Below are 17,979 nucleotides of genomic sequence, written 5' to 3'. Positions count from 1 at the left end.
AAGAGAAGTTTAAAAAAACGGAATTAAATGTTATTCCCGTTTTCTTAAATAGCCATGTTCGTTTTTCTTTTCTTTTTTTCCCCTTGCTATGACCATTTTTCAAACTCACATTCTAAAAAGTATCTATGTTACCGTGAATGACCGAAATCAAGAGAATGTCGACTTTCATCGGTGAATGTCAACAATCGTCAACAGTCACAGAATGTCAACAGTCGCTTTGGTGAATGGCCGAAATATTCGTTATATCCAATTTGATATTCATTTATTCGTTGGCATTATTACATTTATTCAATATTTTAATAACTGCTGAAGATAGATTAGGAGAAACATCGGAGTTCGGAGTACTGGTTAAATGACACTTGACCTTAAAAAAACATTGATATTGGGCATACCGGGCAAATATATACTAGGCAGTGGCACTTAACTGTAAAAAAGCATTGATGTAGGGCATATCGGGCATATGTATACCGAGCAGTGGCACTTAACTAGACCTAGTATATATTTCAGACATCTACGAAAGCGACGATGTGAATGTCAACATTCACCGGTGGAAGTGAACAACCCCCGATTTCGGTCATTCACAGTAACATCTATTTATTTTCAGTTTTTCAGTTTATTTTGAGCTGAGTTCATCTTTATTGAAACGTGCCTATGAAATTATGCTTCTTTACTTAATATTGGATTCACAAGCTTGGTTCGCAAGCTTGTTTTGTATCAGCGCCCACTTTGCAAGTCAAAATTTTTTCAAAGCCCCCGTTCCAAAAAAAAAAATTTAAGAAAATTTGAAAATCAATTACTAATAAAAAAAGATTATGTCTCAAAGTTTTATGTCCCCCATTTTATGTTACTAAGTTTTTTTGTTGCGATACACTTCCATATCCTATAAACTGTCTTTAAGTTTTCAAAAATATACTTAAGAGGACGCCTTACCGTGAGAGAAACTTTTCTTGGCAAATTCTCTTTTACCTGAATAACGTATTTAAAATTTAAAGTATAGAGAAAGTGAGTATAGGGAAACCTAGAGTAAGGCACAAAGTTTCAAATATTGAAAAGAAGTTTTTAAAATATGAAAATAAATTATGAGAGGCTAACTTAGGATTACGCAATGAAAAAGTTTTCCTCCTATAAATTGCTTGCATTTTAATAATTTGCGAAAAAAAATTCAGCAATTGAAAATGTATGGTGTACTGTGTGACTGCCTGAACTCACTTTTTTCTTTCTTTTAGATTTTAAAATAATTAATGGATGTGAAAGAGAATTTGCGAAGTAAAAATTCTCCCGCGGTATGGCGTCCTCTTAATGACCAATGTCAGTAACGCTATTGCGCTAGTTTTCATGAAAATAACTCATATATAAAAATTTTAAGCGTTTATATGAAAACAAAATTCAATACATCATTTTGCAGTTGAAATTAAATACTTGAATGAATATTATTTTTCTGTGAAAAAAATAGTATCGATTACGAATGTAATCAGGTAGACCAGATTACATTCGCAATCACCTATGTATTTTAGTACAAACTGAATACTAATACTGTCTGAAACATATTTCAATAGGATATCAGAGAGCTAAATGAATTAATAATAGTTAAATATATTTTGATTATATATTGAATAGAATTATTAAACGAAGAAGAAAACGAGTAAATTAATTTAAAACTATATGGAAAACTACTTTTTAAAACGAGTTAAAATGGAGAGAGAAACAAACAAAAACTTAAATTAAGTTCGTAAAAATTCCAACGTTCTATTGTATTATTCAATTTCTCCTATTAGTTCGCACTCTTCCTATATCTTGTTCAATGCTTCAATCGTTAGTAAAATACTTTTTATTCATTCAAGTTCAAGTACATTTTTTGAAACTTGATGTTAATACAATTTTTTCAAATATTAATTCATTCTTTAAATGTTTTTAATTGATTTTAGTTTTATATGGGAGAAACTTTTTTAATTATTTAATCAAAAGTAACTAAAAAATTTTTTTCTTTGATGACCTCAGAAGGAATGGACTTTTTTTTTATATAGGGGAGAGTCGGGTAGCCCCGCTCACTTAAGGAGTATTGCTTATATTTCTGTATAATACTGAGTAATAATCAACATTTTTGTATATTTCTATTGTTTTATCATCCAATTAAATAATGCAAAAAGAATAAACCAAAAAAAGAATAGTTAAACTTAAAAAAATAGAAATTTAAAAAAACATGTTTTTCAGCTCTTTTCAAAATGTGTCGGGTAGCCCCGCCCAGTTACAAAAATTGTGTTTTTTGGCTATTTTTTCAGGTGTAAATGAGAATGACCAATGTATTGACAATAGATAAACCTCATTTATCATTTTTATCACAAAATTATTTTATTTATTACATATTTATATACTTTTAGTGAATTCTATCATTTAATAACAACAAATGTCATACTTTTTATCATTATTAATGTATATTAATATATTATAATATTAATATATATTTATATTAAATATTTAACGAAAATAATTTAATTTAAGTAACAATAATTAATAACAATAGTTGTTTTTCAATATAAACTTATTTGGTTGATCTCTTCTTATAAACTTAATATAAAATACTTCTTATAAAATTACAAATTCACTTTGTATTTTGATTGCATTCAAATGCTTCTGTAGATTGATTCGTTCACAAATAAGTGAAAATAAATAAGTAAGCAAATAGCTTATCATAATATTTATGATTTCTTGATATTAAATTTAATTTGGATATATCAATTACATTTTAAAAATATTTAATTTTTCATTTTTAAATATATAAATTTATGTTTCATATAATATTAAAACATATATTTGTTGTTAAAAATGCATATAACATTCAAATTTGAAGCAATAAAATAATAATCTTTGCAACCGTACATTTATCGACGAAATAAAATTGGGCGGTGATACCCGACATTCATGTGAGCGGGGCTACCCGAAATCCAATTTTTTTGTAAATTTGTAATTACTCGAACAATTTTTTACATACAAACTTCTTTCTTTGTGCAAATTAAACTTAAGACTACATACTTTAATGCTGTATGTATAGAAAAAATTATTTTTTTAGTATTAAAATGAAGTTTAATCGAAACATTCAACCAATTTTTCTTAATTTCATGACTACTGTATTCAACATATTTTCAAAACTATTGTTTACCATGTTACCAGCTGCATAAATACTTGAAACTTTGAAAATAATCTTTCTTTAATACAACAATTAATGTCCGATGGCCCACATTGACTTGAAAAAATATTCTATACACATGAAATTGACTGTGGGCGGGGGTACCCGCTGGGCGGGGCTACCCGACTCTCCCCTATTACTTGTTATTGTGAATTTTGTAATGGGATTTTAGAGTTTGTTGTATAGGAGTATAAATTTTAGTTTATTTGTCAACGAGTTGAGACGATTTAAATATTACGTTAGTACCTAGACGGGGGTGCAGGGCCGGATTAACCATTAAGCATACTAACCACGTGCTTAGGGCACCAGAGCTTAGGGGGACACCACAAGAAGCCAATGAAGAAAAATATATTTCTAGAAATCTTCTTTACAAATTTTTTTCGGTTATAAGCTCTAACACAAGATCATGGTTTAAAGTAAATTACTATTGATGTCTATTTATTTCAATCTCCTGCGATGTTTTCCTATTGCTGCTGAGCTGAGTTGAGTTGTTTGCCTCCTGCTGATGAGTTGAGTTGTTTCCCTCTTGCTACTATGTTGAGTTGTTTCCCTCCTGCTGCTGGGTTGTCATGCTGAGTTGAGTTGTTTCCCTCCTGTTGCCAAGTTGAGTTGAGTTGCTTGCCTCCTGTTGCTGAGTTGAGTTGTTCCTCTCCTGTTGCTGAGTTGAGTTGTTTGTCTCCTGTTGCTGAGCTGAGTTGTTTTCATCCTGCTGCAAATTTGAGTAGAGCTGTTTGCCTCCTGCTGCATATTTTTTGAGTAAAAATTTTTTGAGTAACCACTTTTCACGTTATCACCTCTTACGTAATCACTTTTTACGTAATAATTTTTACGTAATCACTTTTTGCGTAATCATTTTTACGTAATCGCTGTTTGCGTAATTATTTTTTAAGTAATCATTTTTTCTAGGTTTTTGTAATAATTTTTTCTAAGCAGCAGTACAGCAACAACTAATTTTCCGCGTACATCAGAAAATTGAATATTTAAAACTTGAACAGATTGAAGCAGTGCGTCTCTATCTGTAATCAGTATGTGTTAATTTTTCCTTTTTTTAATTTAATTTCATATTCAAGGAGACTTGGTTTGATTTTAAAAGTATTAATCTTTTTTAAATTTTAATAATGCAACGAGGCTAGAAAAAGAAGCAATACCAGGGGTTTCCCAGAGATTCTTTGAAGTCTTTACGACTGCCATAGAAAACAAAATAAAAATAAATAAAACTGATTTTATTTTTTTCTTGTTTTAAATGTTACCTGTTAATGTTTGAAAAATCGTTAAAATTTTGATTGTCAACAAAACGGAGATAAATTTTGTTTTACAATCTTTAGGAAACAAATGTAACTTGAATTGTCATCAGACGCAAAGTTTAGGTTTCAGACACAATTGAAATTTGTAGACTCTACTCATAAAGCGAAGGATTTCGAAGTTTTGTTTCACGAAAAAAATTCTCTTTAGCGTTAAAATGACGATAAACTTAGCTTTCAGTGGTCCGGAAGCAATTGTAACTGGTTTTGTCAATAGAATGCTGGTAGAATTTGGAGCACTTTGGCTACTTAAGTGATTAAAATATCGATTTGTGATACGTCCTATTTGCCGATATAGTGTTAATAAACTCTATTTGTTGTGGTCAGAAAACGACTTGAATTTTTGAATTTTCAATAAGCACGGAGCTCAAGTACAGATTTGAATACTGCAGCTAATCGGAAAGTAGTAGATATTTCAATTGCATGTTACAATCGCTATAAATACGAAAGTGAGTTAATTCAGTTAATAATAATAAATGCTGTAGATCATAAGAACAATTCTATAAACTCACAGAAAATTATCACAGGTGTCCCAACACTTTCGGAGATAAAAAAAAAATTGTTTGTTAATTTTATTGATTATTAATTCAATTTTGATACAGTATTAAGCTTTTGTAAATTTTTTTATTCTCCATAGAAATTCGTTAATGGTCGATAACTTTTTTTACGTGAATATTAATTTGAGATCCACAATAAAAAAAATTTCACTTATTTGTTAGAAAAAATTTAAAAAGCATATTAAATGATATTACGGAACACCCGGAAAGTTTTAATGAAAAATTATGCTATATTTCATTGAATTAAAATGAAAAGAATAGCTTGTGGGACAGAGAATTTTAAAAAAAATAAAACATCAGAATTACCAAAATAATTTTAGTTCGGCTCTAAGATCACAAAATATGTGGTTAGCGTTGAAAACTCTTCAAAGAGTTACTTGAAATTTTTTTTATTTCCATTATAGATCCTCCTCTTTCAGTTATTTAAATTCTCTTTTGTAAACTTACTCTTATTTTATTTAAGAAAAGTATTTTTCACTTATTTATGTTGATATTTTTAATTACATTTAAGGAGCATCAAAATCTTGTGCTTAAGGCCTCTAAGGCTCTTAATCCGGCCCTGCGGGGGTGGGGTTTCGTGATTTGCGTAATTTTCCTAACAACGGGGAGTACGAGTAATGCTTAGGTAAAACATTATAATCGCATTTTTTTTTAAAAAAGAAGTTTTAAGTAAAAGAGGTAAATTGCAACAAAAAATTTTAAAGTTAAATTTGGGGAAAGGAAATATTTTAAACACATTTCTTGTAAGAGTTTCCAGTGTTTTAACCCATAGAAGGAAAACACAAAAGATTCCTTTAAAATGTTTTACTCATTTGATAAAATAAATTGAAACATAAATTTAGTTTTATACAAAGTTACATCGCTTACTAACATTATTTATTAACATTTATTAGAAACATTAAATTACTATTGTAAAAGTCATAACAAAAACAAGGGAGTTAATACGGTTTTCTTAAATAAACATTGTGATTTGCTTATTTTTGTTGACAAAGGGGTTCTAAAATAAAAATTGTCAAAAACATGCTTACGTAATATTTAAACGACTCCATTGTCGCTTAAATTCTAAATATAAAAATCTTCCTATTAATATTATAATAAGCCTAATCGGTAAATAGGTAATTTTTAATAAATGAGAAAATAATAGTTAGTTCTAATGGAATATCTAGACACCATAGAACGCATTCTAGGACTTAAATCAATTAAATAATAGTTAGTACTAATGGAATATCTAGATATCATAGAACACATTTTAATACTTAAATAATAGTTAGTTCTAATGGAATATCTAGACATCATAGAACACATTTTAGGACTTCAATAAATTAAATAATAGTTAGTTCTAATGGAATATCTAGACATCATCGAACATATTTTAGGACTTCAATGAATTAAATAATAATTAGTTCTAATGGAATATCTAGACATCATAGAACACATTTTAGGACTTCAATGAATTAAATAATAGTTAGTTCTAATGGAATATCTAGACATCATAGAACACATTTTAGGACTTCAATGAATAAAATAATAGTTAGTTCTAATGTGATATCTAGACATCATAGAACACATTTTAGGACTTTAATGAATTAAATAATAGTTAGTTCTAATGGAATATCTAGACATCATAGAACACATTTTAGGACTTCAATGAATTAAATAATAGTTAGTTCTAATGGGATATCTAGACATCATAGAACACATTTTGGGACTTCAATGAATTAAATAATAGTTAGTTCTAATGGGATATCTAGACATCATAGAACACATTTTAGGACTTCAATGAATTAAATAATAGTTAGTTCTAATGGAATATCTAGACATCATAGAACACATTTTAGTACTTGAATAATAGTTAGTTCTAATGGAATAATTAGGCATCATAGAACGCATTTTAGGACTTAAATGAATTAAACCACAATTTAAATGAACAAAAACATATCAGGATATATTTTGCAATGCATATCTTAATGAGTATTACTGCCTAAGTTCTTAAAGAATCTAGTCAAAAAGTTTAATGCTATATTTTGTTTCCTAAGCACTTACGCAAAATAATTTCCGAAATTTAAAGCCAGTTTTATGTTTTCCTCAGATTCTCCTAAAAAGAAAAACGAAGGGAAAAAAGAAGAGGGGAAAAAGAATTTTAGAAGGAAGCTATCTGAAACTTTTTTCCCTCTTTTGCCATTAGAGATGCAGTTCGAAGGGAGGGAAAAGAATCCATAAATCCACTCGTACGAAGGCACTCAGCACATGAAGGAATCGATCGGGGCGGCACCTGCAACGCACTCCATTGGCCAGAGCCGGTGCCGCAGTAGCAGCTTGTGCGCGCATTTCGAGCTGTCGCCAACTCTTGGCGTGGAATGGCGGTGGGGGAGGGAAAAAGAACGATCTTCCCCATCTGCCCCTTTCTATATCCATTGTCAATTTTTCGCACCCAAAAACGCGAGCTGGCGTAAAATCGGAATGATCCTCCAATGGGTGGAAGGTGCGACCGCCTTCTTTATAGCTACATAATGGGGGGAGGGAAGGGGGTGGGAGTGAGAAAGATATTCTTAATAATCCAGAGATGTCGAAGGGGTGGGGGGGAATAGAGAGAGAGATTCTTCCCTAATAGATGGGCGCACGATTCAGAAGAGGGGTTTTATCTGTTGAGTATAAAGGGACCTACGCATCCCGACTTGATGTTCTAATTAGCGCCGCCGCGGCTGTTGTCGGCTGCATCTGGCGGCTCCACGCCACATTGCCTAACATGTCGGGCGCACTCAACCCGTCAAACGGTGTCAATCGCTTTCACGCTAGCTCGGCCACGGCGGCGCCGCCTCCTAACGCCGCCGCAACTCCTTTTGCCACACCTGAGTGTGGATCGAGTGCGGCAGCCTTTCTAGAACTCACCAACTCTGCCGCGGCTGCTGCCGTTGCCGCCGACTTTGCCTACGATTTCGGACTTGCTGGATTTCGACATCATCACCAGCCACCACCCGCACACACCACCGCTACAGGAGGTTTCACTTATTTCGATACAGCCGCTGCAGCTGCTGCGGCCGCCGAAAGTTACGCTTCACTCGCCTGGGAAGCACAGAGTGCAGCGGCCCTTGCAGCCACCTACCAGGGTCACCACCACCATCACCAGGCGGGGTTCGCGTCCTGCGAATTCGGACCGTTCTCCTTGAGTGCCACCAATCCAGGTTGTGCAGGTGGACGCCTCACAGGAATGGGTGTCCAGCGACTCGGTCCTCCCTCCCGCGCTGTCTCCAACGGGGCATCCATTAAGTCCAAGACAAGGAGACGAGTGGCGACCATCGCACAGCGTCGAGCAGCCAACATCAGGGAGCGTCGGCGGATGTTCAACCTCAACTCGGCCTTCGACAAGCTTCGAAAGAAGGTTCCGACCTTCGCTTATGAGAAGCGGTTGTCCCGGATCGAGACCTTGAGGCTGGCCATCATGTACATCGCTTTCATGACGGAGGTCATCCGAGGGAATAAAGATCCAGATGGTCACCATCACGATATCCCACTGGTAGCGGCAGGACCGTACACCCCTGGACTCTCAGAAAATCATTTGTGGACACCACCCCATGGTGCGTCTTCTCTGAACGATGCTCATGCTCAGAGAACGGACAGACTATCTCACATATGTTCTCGACAAATTTAAGTGCAATAAAATGGTGAGTGCAATCTATAAAATGATAATCGATATGCCATGAAAACATGCGAACATTAAATGCTAGAAACGGGAATAAACAGGATTTTGGAGGGGGGGATTTCAAAGTTTGCCAGAATATGAGGAATTGTCCTAATCTAGTTTTAAACAATGAATTAGTAAACAGCACATAACTCGTAAATACCGTGGAAATGTTTTCATATTAGAATTGTATTTGTTATATATTCTTTTTAAAATCTTTCATAAAAAATTCCTTCTAAATTAATTACTAACTTACTGTAGTACCAGGGAGAACTACAGTCCATGTTGAACTATGACCTCCAAACAACGGAGTATATGTTTCTCTGAAGCCTCATGTTTTCACTTTCTGATTTATAATTTTTAAGTGGCTTTAAATATGTATACATTTCATTATTTTGACGCTTATTTTAATATTATCTGATTAGGGCATTGTAAATCATCAACTCGATATATTTATAAAGTAAATGTTAATTAAAAAGACACGACATTTCATTAAACCTTATCGGAATTCGCCATATTATTAATTTATTTTCAACGTATTTACAGGTGTCATTTTCGGTTTTAAAACAATAATAAAGAAATAAAAGAAAGCTGTTGTTTAACTAATAAATTCTTTAAAGTTTCCTGGATTTCCCAAAGGATCGATTTATATCTTTAAGTTTACGTGCTTATTTGAACGCAACAGAAATTTTCATTCTTTTATTCAAAACCTGATCTCTATCTTGAATTTTGCAAGACTATGCAAATGCTAAAATAACTAAATAAATGAAAATAACTAAAATAAAAATAACTGAGTAAATGGAAATAACTAAATAAATAAAAATATAGAAGAACAAGGGGGGAAAAATCAAAATTTTCCATGAGGCAAAGAGTACCAGTAATAAATCGGGTCACAAAAGTTTTTTTTTATAGGCAATAGCGTGATAAGAAACTCGACCTTTATATTTGTGACCCACTCATCGAAATACTTTCCCCGGCAAAAAGTGGAAAGAAATTTTAGTTACAAGCTTTTCAAAAAGTTTTTCAATGACGAACATAGAATGTTTGTAAATATAAGTAAATGTTAAAAATAATAGTTTTCAAAGTTCAACTATTTAATTATAGGAAGAACCATGTTTATCTAAGCAACGAGAGAAATGTTAAAACATTGATAAATAATTGTAATTAATTGTTGTAAATAATAGAATTCCAAATGGCGTTTTAAGATAAAGTCAAGAGTGATATAAGGTATATTTTATATGCTGGATAGAGTTTAATTAAGAGTGTTATTTGTTACGGTATAAAATGAGAAAAAGTTGAACTATAACCACTTTTACTACTATTACTACTACTTTTTTTATTGATTCATGCATTGTATTTGATTAAAAAAATAGGTAAAAAATAGTTCCACGAAAAGCAAACTAAAATGCCAGAATTCTTTACTTTAGCAAATTTAACATATTTGATATCATTTTAAAGCTTAGAATGTTTATTTTAATGTTACGCAGTTTAGTTTCAATTAGCATTTAATAAATACCTCCATTTTCCGTTTTTCCTCCAAGAATTATGGGAAATAAGTACTCCATTTTAATATTTAACTAATAAATATTCTCAGTATTTCGATTATTTTTGGCTATACTGCAATTATGTAACGAAAAAGTAACTATATGATAAAAATAATAATTCTAATAATTTTAGAATTTCAATCGGCCAATTTTTTTTTGCGTCCGTAATAAAAATCAAGCAAAAATCAGTTTTTTGTGATATTTTTATGCCATGATATTTTTCCTAGCATGCAAATTTTTTTTAAAAATTGGTGTTACAGATGTAGCATATCTACATTGTTGTATCCTCGACAAATCAAGAACTTCAATTAGAAAAAATAGAATTTATGATAAAAATTACATTTTCGTTAAATTGGTGGGAAATTCATACAAAATCCCTTCGCTACGAGAAAAAAAGGTAAAGATTAATTCGAACTGCGAATTATCTATAGTAATTTTAAGATAATCATTTTTCATTTGTTTATGTGTTGGATTCATTTTACTTACATGAAAAATTAGACATAAAGTACAGAGAAATAAGTTATGGTAAAATTATACTGAATGGTAATGACATTTTTGGCGAAAGAAATTTCTGATTAATAAAACCAAAATATACGGTGTTAAAACCACTCATTTGGAAATTTTTTCGTTCATATGGTAATAGTTTACCGAACATTTTGGTTTTCAAAATTAATGTTCTTATTACCACACATTCAGTAAAATATCAAAAAAAGCAAATTTAACCGAATAAATGATTTTTATACCATGCTCTAAGGTTGCATAGACAAAATTATCAAATTTTACCACATTTACCAAATTTTATCACATATTATAAAACCAAATTTTATTGTTAATTTTACCAAAATCATTACCTAAGCGCTTTGGTAGAGATTAATAAGCTTTTTAATGTTCCCACAAAACAGAAACACGGTAAATTTTACCATATTCAAGTAATTTTGACCATACTTTTTTTTCTCAGATAGACACATTTCTTATACTGTATCTACTTTATTATTGTTCATTTTTTGAATTCCACAAATAAATGAATTTTAAGTAAGTTCAACAATTTTTTTTAATTCATAGTTGATTTTTATTCGTTTTTTTTTTTATTTATCTATCTTTTTTCAATTGTTTTATCACGGAAACTATATTTTCATTTAAAAGTTTGATTCTCAGAATATCTATTTTATTTCTATCTGGTAATTGACGAGATTTGACGATTACTAAATTATTTGTTATTCCATTCGGGGGAAATTTATGCCTTAAGCTGATAGTTAATTTCCTTTCTTTTTTTCAATCTCTTTCCTTTCTTTTTTTCCTACTATTAGTTCATACTCTCTCTATATATCTTGTTCAAATTTTTAATCGTTAATAAAATACTTTTTATTTGTCCACTCGACTTCAAATACATTTTTTTAAACTTTCATTTGATCACACTTGATGTTTTTCTGTTTTTTCAAATATTAATTCATTAATTAAATTTAATTAATTAATTTTAGTTTTATATGGGAGAAAAATTTTTAATTACTTAATAAAAAGTAACTAAAATAAAAATTTTCTTAGTTGACTTGAATAGAAATTGACTTTAGAAATTTTTTTTAATATTACTTGTTTTTGATTCGGTCAATTTCAACATTTCATTCAGAAAAATCCCCTTTTCAAAAATATAAGTTCTCGGCGTACCTGGTAATACCAGATGTAATGTCTGTAACAAATTAATTGACATTCTTCATAAATATTAAAAGTCACCATTCTTAACACTAGATTGCCCAAGGAAGTCATTTCGACTGCTTTTTAATTTCAATTAGAAAAACAATGATGTATGAGGCAATTTCTTAGAATTTTGTACAACATAGAATTTTCTTATTGACATAATTTACTAATAACTTGTTATATAACTGTAAATAATGTAAAAAATATTAAAAATTAATTTCAAACAAATTTTTTTACGCATTATTTATACTTTTACAATACAGTCATTTTTACTGCTTTAGGGCAATATAGGTATATACTTAGATTCAGTTTACGAGTTTTTTACGAGTCTTATCATATTTTCAAAAATTCCAAACTGTTGGTCAATGACCTATCAAGTGTTCCTTATATTTCTCCTATTTGGAAATCTATGATAAAACCTAACTAACTTTTAATAAACCTAACTTTCTGTTCCTCGCTTCCTATTCGTCGTCTTCATTCACCCTTCCCTCCTATTGGCCGTTGCTCTAAACCCTCTTTTGACGTCATCTTTCTATATATATTTACTCTGTTCTCTTATTGTTTTCTGTTGCACTGATGAAGGTTGCCCTTTAAGCATCCGAAACAGCTGTCTGCTTTTAATAATATTCTTGTGCTCTTTAACGTTGTCTACCTTAGTTTGTATTTTTGCACAAAGGTCGCCCACTTGTGTATTTAAGATTCAGTCTTTCTAGTGTTAAAACTTGCATTTTTTTGAAAATGTTATTATTTTTTTTCAATGCTACAATTTATAGAGATACGTAAACTTATTGCCCATTGTGTAAGTTTGACATTTGTATAAGTTAAGTAAATTCCCAGTAACAGAAAGTAATGGAGTTTCGATATCGGTTTATTCAATTAGCTACGACTACGACATATCAATGGGAAGTGATGGAGTTTCGATAGAGGATGGAGTTTCGATATCGGTTTATTCAATTAGCTACGACTACGACATATCAATAGGAAGTGATGGAGTTTCGATATCGGTTTATTCAATTAGCTACGACTACGACATATCAATAGGAAGAGATGGAGTTTCGATATCGGTTTATTCAATTAGCTACGACTACGACATATCAATAGAAGGTGAGGGAGTTTCGATATAGGCTTATTCAATTAGCTACGACTACGACATTTTAATAAGGAAGTGATTTTTCAATTAAACTTTTGCAATTTTATTCCGTAACTTATAAAATATTATCAAGACACATACGATTCAATAATTATCGTTATACATAAGATTTGCGATATAATTTTTTAGTAACGAAAGTTTGGATTTTTAAAGTTAAATTTACTTTTTGCATATTCTTCCATGTTTCGAAACCTTTTTAAGGGAATCGGAAAATTTTTGCACATAATTATAAAATTCGTTCAGTCAAAGAAGAAGTAATTTTTAATTTCTTATTTTTTTATTATTTCATTTAATTATGTTTGAAAATGTTTTGAGTTGCAAAGTTTTACTTCAGTTTCACTTCATTTTAAACTATGTAATTTTAAGTAACAAAATACAAAATTTGAATGAAATCAGATGAATCAATCTCTTCTTTCCTTCTTTTTTTTCATTTCAAAAAGTGGATCTAACTCGGTGCAGCTACCAGGCAATGATGATTTCGGCTGCTCACAGAAGCAAGTAAAAAGAAAAAAAAGAGAAAGAAAAAAAAGCTCACCCATCCAAGTTCTTTTATCTTTATTAGAAAAAAATGAATAAAACAAATTTGGTCTTATTGGTAATTTCTACGCCTAATGAACTGTCGATTTTTCAGAAATTGGAACTAGTCTTGCTTGATTCATGAATGAATTTATTTATTCTAATCGCTTTCTACAAATTTATAAAAGTTCATAATTGGTTTTATAGCCTTGGTAAATAAAAAGAATTGTAATAAATTATTTCAAAAAAACATCTTTATTGAGGATTTCTTTAGTAAAGTCCCCATTCTTGAGAAATTTTCTTGATAATTTAAAAAATGCAGTTTTTCGTTTTTTTTCTTCTTTTTTTTTCTTTTTTGTAAAAATTTTTTGTGATTTTTTTGTAAATCAAACCTGTTCAATTGGGCCGTTATCGTTTGGGTCAAATCTGTTCAATTGGTTAATTAATTAATTACTGAGTAATATTTTATTTTATAACCGTCGTTGAACAGCCGATCCAATTTTCGCGTTTACGATTACTAATGTTCAACTCCGTAGCCTTGTCATTTTGAACCCAATTCAGAAGACAAGAGAACTTTTCCCTCATGTCATGCGAAGGATCAATGCTAAAGAAGAGCGTTAAAAGCAATTATCTATCTCTCTGGGTTACGGTTACAATTACGGTCAAATTATAACATATACTTTTTTTTCATTAAATCGTAACAATACTAATAATGAAACTTTAAATAGAGCTGAAACGATATTTTTGGAGTGCTGAACCGCAAATTTAGGTATTGATGAAGAAAATAATATTTTATGAATTTTATAAGCATAAACAGTTCAACTCTACCAACGGACTTTGCAGACAACGGAAAGGAAGACCAAGTCAAAAAATTTTATGGTTTTCCATTGATGATCCAACATAATCTTGATGGTAACTTTCCATAATTTCATCATGAACCATTAATTTTTTCATGGAAATCAACATAAGTAACCATTACCCCAATGTAGGAATTCGGACCGATTTATGATGGCCCAACTTTATGAATAGCAACTTGTTTGGATGGTTTGTGCGTGTTGAACCATCAGAAATTTCTTTCATAGTTTCTTAGAAATCAAATATTGGAAAGATCATGTTCCACCATCACCCCAATGTAGGAATTCGGATAGATTTTTGAAGGGCCAACATAAAAAAAAATTGTTTTGATGGTATATTCCTGCTGAACCAACAATAATTATTATTAAACCATCATAGAAATGTATAGTTGACGCCATCATGAACCAACAATAATTATTATTAAACCATCATAGAAATGTGTAGTTGACGCCATCATGAACCAACAATAATTATTATTAAACCATCATAGAAATGTATAGTTGACGCCATCATGAACCAACAATAATTNCTGCTCCGCTCGCTTCCGTGCTCTGTAATCACGGTAATTGGGCATTTTTCCCTCGTGGACCTCTTGAACCAGTGCTTGTGGTTGCCACATCGTCTCGCCCTCGAAAATGTATTTGTATTAATAATGTACGTGAATGTGACATAATGTAATTTCAGAAGAGAAAACCTAACAATCAATTGATATTCACAAGAGACATACCTTGACATAACCTTATAAATCCGTCGCATTGTTGGTTGGACTGTTTTCACTCATTTTTTTGGAATTGTTATCCACTAAATTTGAAAATAAAAAATACTGCCCTGTTAAATTATATGTGTATCAAAACAAACTAAAAAAATATTTATAGAAAAACAATACTTTTATTATTTTTATGCTAGTGAGAACCAAAACAATATGGAAATGAATGAGGGAAAACTGGATCCTACCCACGCGATTTCCCGGCCAATAAAAATGTAGCGTTAAACGTTTAACGCAACCTTGTTGGAAGTCGCATAAGAAGTATAACTTCAAAAATGTTTTGATGGTATATTCCTGCTGAACCAACAATAATTATTATTAAACCATCATAGAAATGTATAGTTGACGCCATCATGAACCAACAATAATTATTGCTAAACCATCATAGAAATGTATAGTTGACGCCATCATGAACCAACAATAATTATTACTAAACCATCATAGAAATGTATAGTTGACGCCATCATGAACCATCATGGATTGTTAGTCAATGAGAATCAAACTTCTCTTGATGGATGACCATCATAGTATTAAAGTAGCATTTTTCAATGATGGGAGTTTGTTGGCATATCAAAAACCATGAACGTATAGTGGAAAATTTTGAATGATGGTGACCATCAAATAATGTTGGACCATCATGAATAGCGCTAAAACCAACATAAACCTTCAAAAAGTTTTGATTTTGACCATCAAATGATGTTGGACCATCATGAATAGCGCTAAAACCAACATAAACTTCAAAAAGTTTTGATGGGACCATCAAAAATTTTGAGTTGGGAGAAGAAAGCAAAACAATGTTTGTGTTGACTCGTTTCGTCTCTGTCTAGCATATTCGTACCAAAATTATCATTTCAAATCCATTCGAATTTTTAAAATATACTCACGTTTTGATAAGAGTATGTGTTTTGATAAGGAAATTAATAAATTATGTTCCTTTAACCGTAACGTGAGAATTGAATAATCTTCTTTTTTTTTAATAACCTAAACATACCTATAGTTTTTTTACTAAATTCTTTTCGGTTCTCTGAAACGAAATGAAGTAAAAAAAAAATCGTGTTAAGTTCATAAACAAAAATGGTCTTTTATGCACGCCAAATTTCAACTTTGTAGGCGCCGCCTGCAGTACGGCAGGTTTGGTATTTTTTTTACTGCAAGATAAATAGTTAATAACTCTCGAACTAATTATCGGATTATGAACTTTTTTATTCCCTCGTTTTCCCTGTCCATTTCTCTACACATCTTTATAATTAAAATTAGGTGAACCCTATAGTGTTAAAGCAGCGTAACAAAATGTGAAATTGGATACCCACAGCGGTGGTAGGTTCTGCCGATTTTTTTTTAAGAAATACTATTTACTTTCATTTAGATTTGATTATTTATTAAACTATTATTAGAAATGAATTATTAGAAACCATTCCTTGTCAGAGGGGAAAAAAATTGATATAAATTGTTTAAAAACTTCTCAGTAAACCATTTAAAATGAGTTCATATTAAATTTTAATCCGCAAATATTTCATGCAAGAGTAAGAATACTTTTTTTCTAGAAATAATAACGTAGCTTTTAGTTAGCTTAGATATTTGGCATTATGTTACGAATTTTCCCACTTTTTCAGATAAAAGCAATAAGTGTTTAACGCAAAAAAAATTTTCAGTTGATTTTACAATAAATATGAATAATCATAGTCATAAATGTACTATGAATAATCATAATCATAAATGTTCTTTGCTCCGATTATTGTATAGAATGTTTTAATTAACGCATAATGTATAGCATGTTTTGATTAATGTATAATGTATTGAATTGCCATTCATTATACAAAAAAAAATATTACTAAAAAATTTCTACTTGGGCATTAATGGGTTAAATCTGTTATATGTAAGCAAAATAAAAAAACAGAATACTTTAATAGCTTTTGTTGTATTGATTTTCATGTATTGAGATGTAATCTTGATGGTTCAAGGGACTATTCCTAAATACACTAACGAATTCATGTGACTGATAATTAACATAGTCGCTTTGGTAAATGTCCTAAATATACACCAGGTCTAGTTATAAAAAACTAGATTATATAGATTACTAGATACTTATATATTTTTTTTATGAGCGACACTGCCCGGTAAACATTCGCCGGTTAAATCCTACATCAATCCTACATTTAAATCCTACATTTAATCCTACATTTTACCGGTACTCCAAACACTGATGTTTCTCCTAATTTATCCTCAGTAGATATTAAAATAGANATATATATATATATCGATAATTATAATCGGAAAAATAATGCTGAGATTGTAGAGTGATTTAACCCATACATTTTTGAATGAGTAACTGTTTCAAAATATTGATTTCAAAGTCAATTTTTATAAACCATAGGATAACCCTTACATGCAATTTCTATTTTCATTTATTAATATGGTTATGTATTAATTGCATTAAATGTTCATGTTACAGTCCTAGTAATAAATAAAAATATCTCTTTAATTTTTCTTCCTAGATAAAAATCGGCCTAACTTCGTCTTACTGGAAGAAGTTTTTCAATTGTTTCTCCGCTGAAGAAGAAGGATTGAACTTTATTCCAGTAAAGTAACGGCTCTGGTGATGTTTGCTGACAAAATTTTGACGATTTTTGTATCTGTTTTGCTCTGCCTTCTCAATTTTCAGAAGTGCTGAAGATAAAAGGTACTAAAGTCATATCTAGGTAAAGAAACATTAACCATTAAGAAATTACTTGGAA

General features: G+C 30.7%; 1 protein-coding gene across 1 annotated transcript; it reads left to right on the top strand.

The window, feature by feature from the left end:
• Nucleotides 1-7,680: 7,680 nt before the first annotated feature.
• LOC107451372 (pancreas transcription factor 1 subunit alpha-like) lies at nucleotides 7,681-17,923 on the top strand. Its single transcript, XM_016067440.3, has 2 exons — nucleotides 7,681-8,704; nucleotides 17,740-17,923. The coding sequence occupies exon 1, from the start codon at nucleotides 7,789-7,791 to the stop codon at nucleotides 8,689-8,691; it is 903 nt and encodes a 300-aa protein (XP_015922926.3). The 5' UTR covers nucleotides 7,681-7,788; the 3' UTR covers nucleotides 8,692-8,704; nucleotides 17,740-17,923.
• Nucleotides 17,924-17,979: the final 56 nt, after the last annotated feature.

Source organism: Parasteatoda tepidariorum, chromosome 9 (genome assembly GCF_043381705.1).
Source record: "Parasteatoda tepidariorum isolate YZ-2023 chromosome 9, CAS_Ptep_4.0, whole genome shotgun sequence".
Taxonomy (NCBI): domain Eukaryota; kingdom Metazoa; phylum Arthropoda; class Arachnida; order Araneae; family Theridiidae; genus Parasteatoda; species Parasteatoda tepidariorum.
Note: the sequence above shows the minus strand (reverse complement) of the source record. Positions and strands in the feature narration are given on the sequence as shown.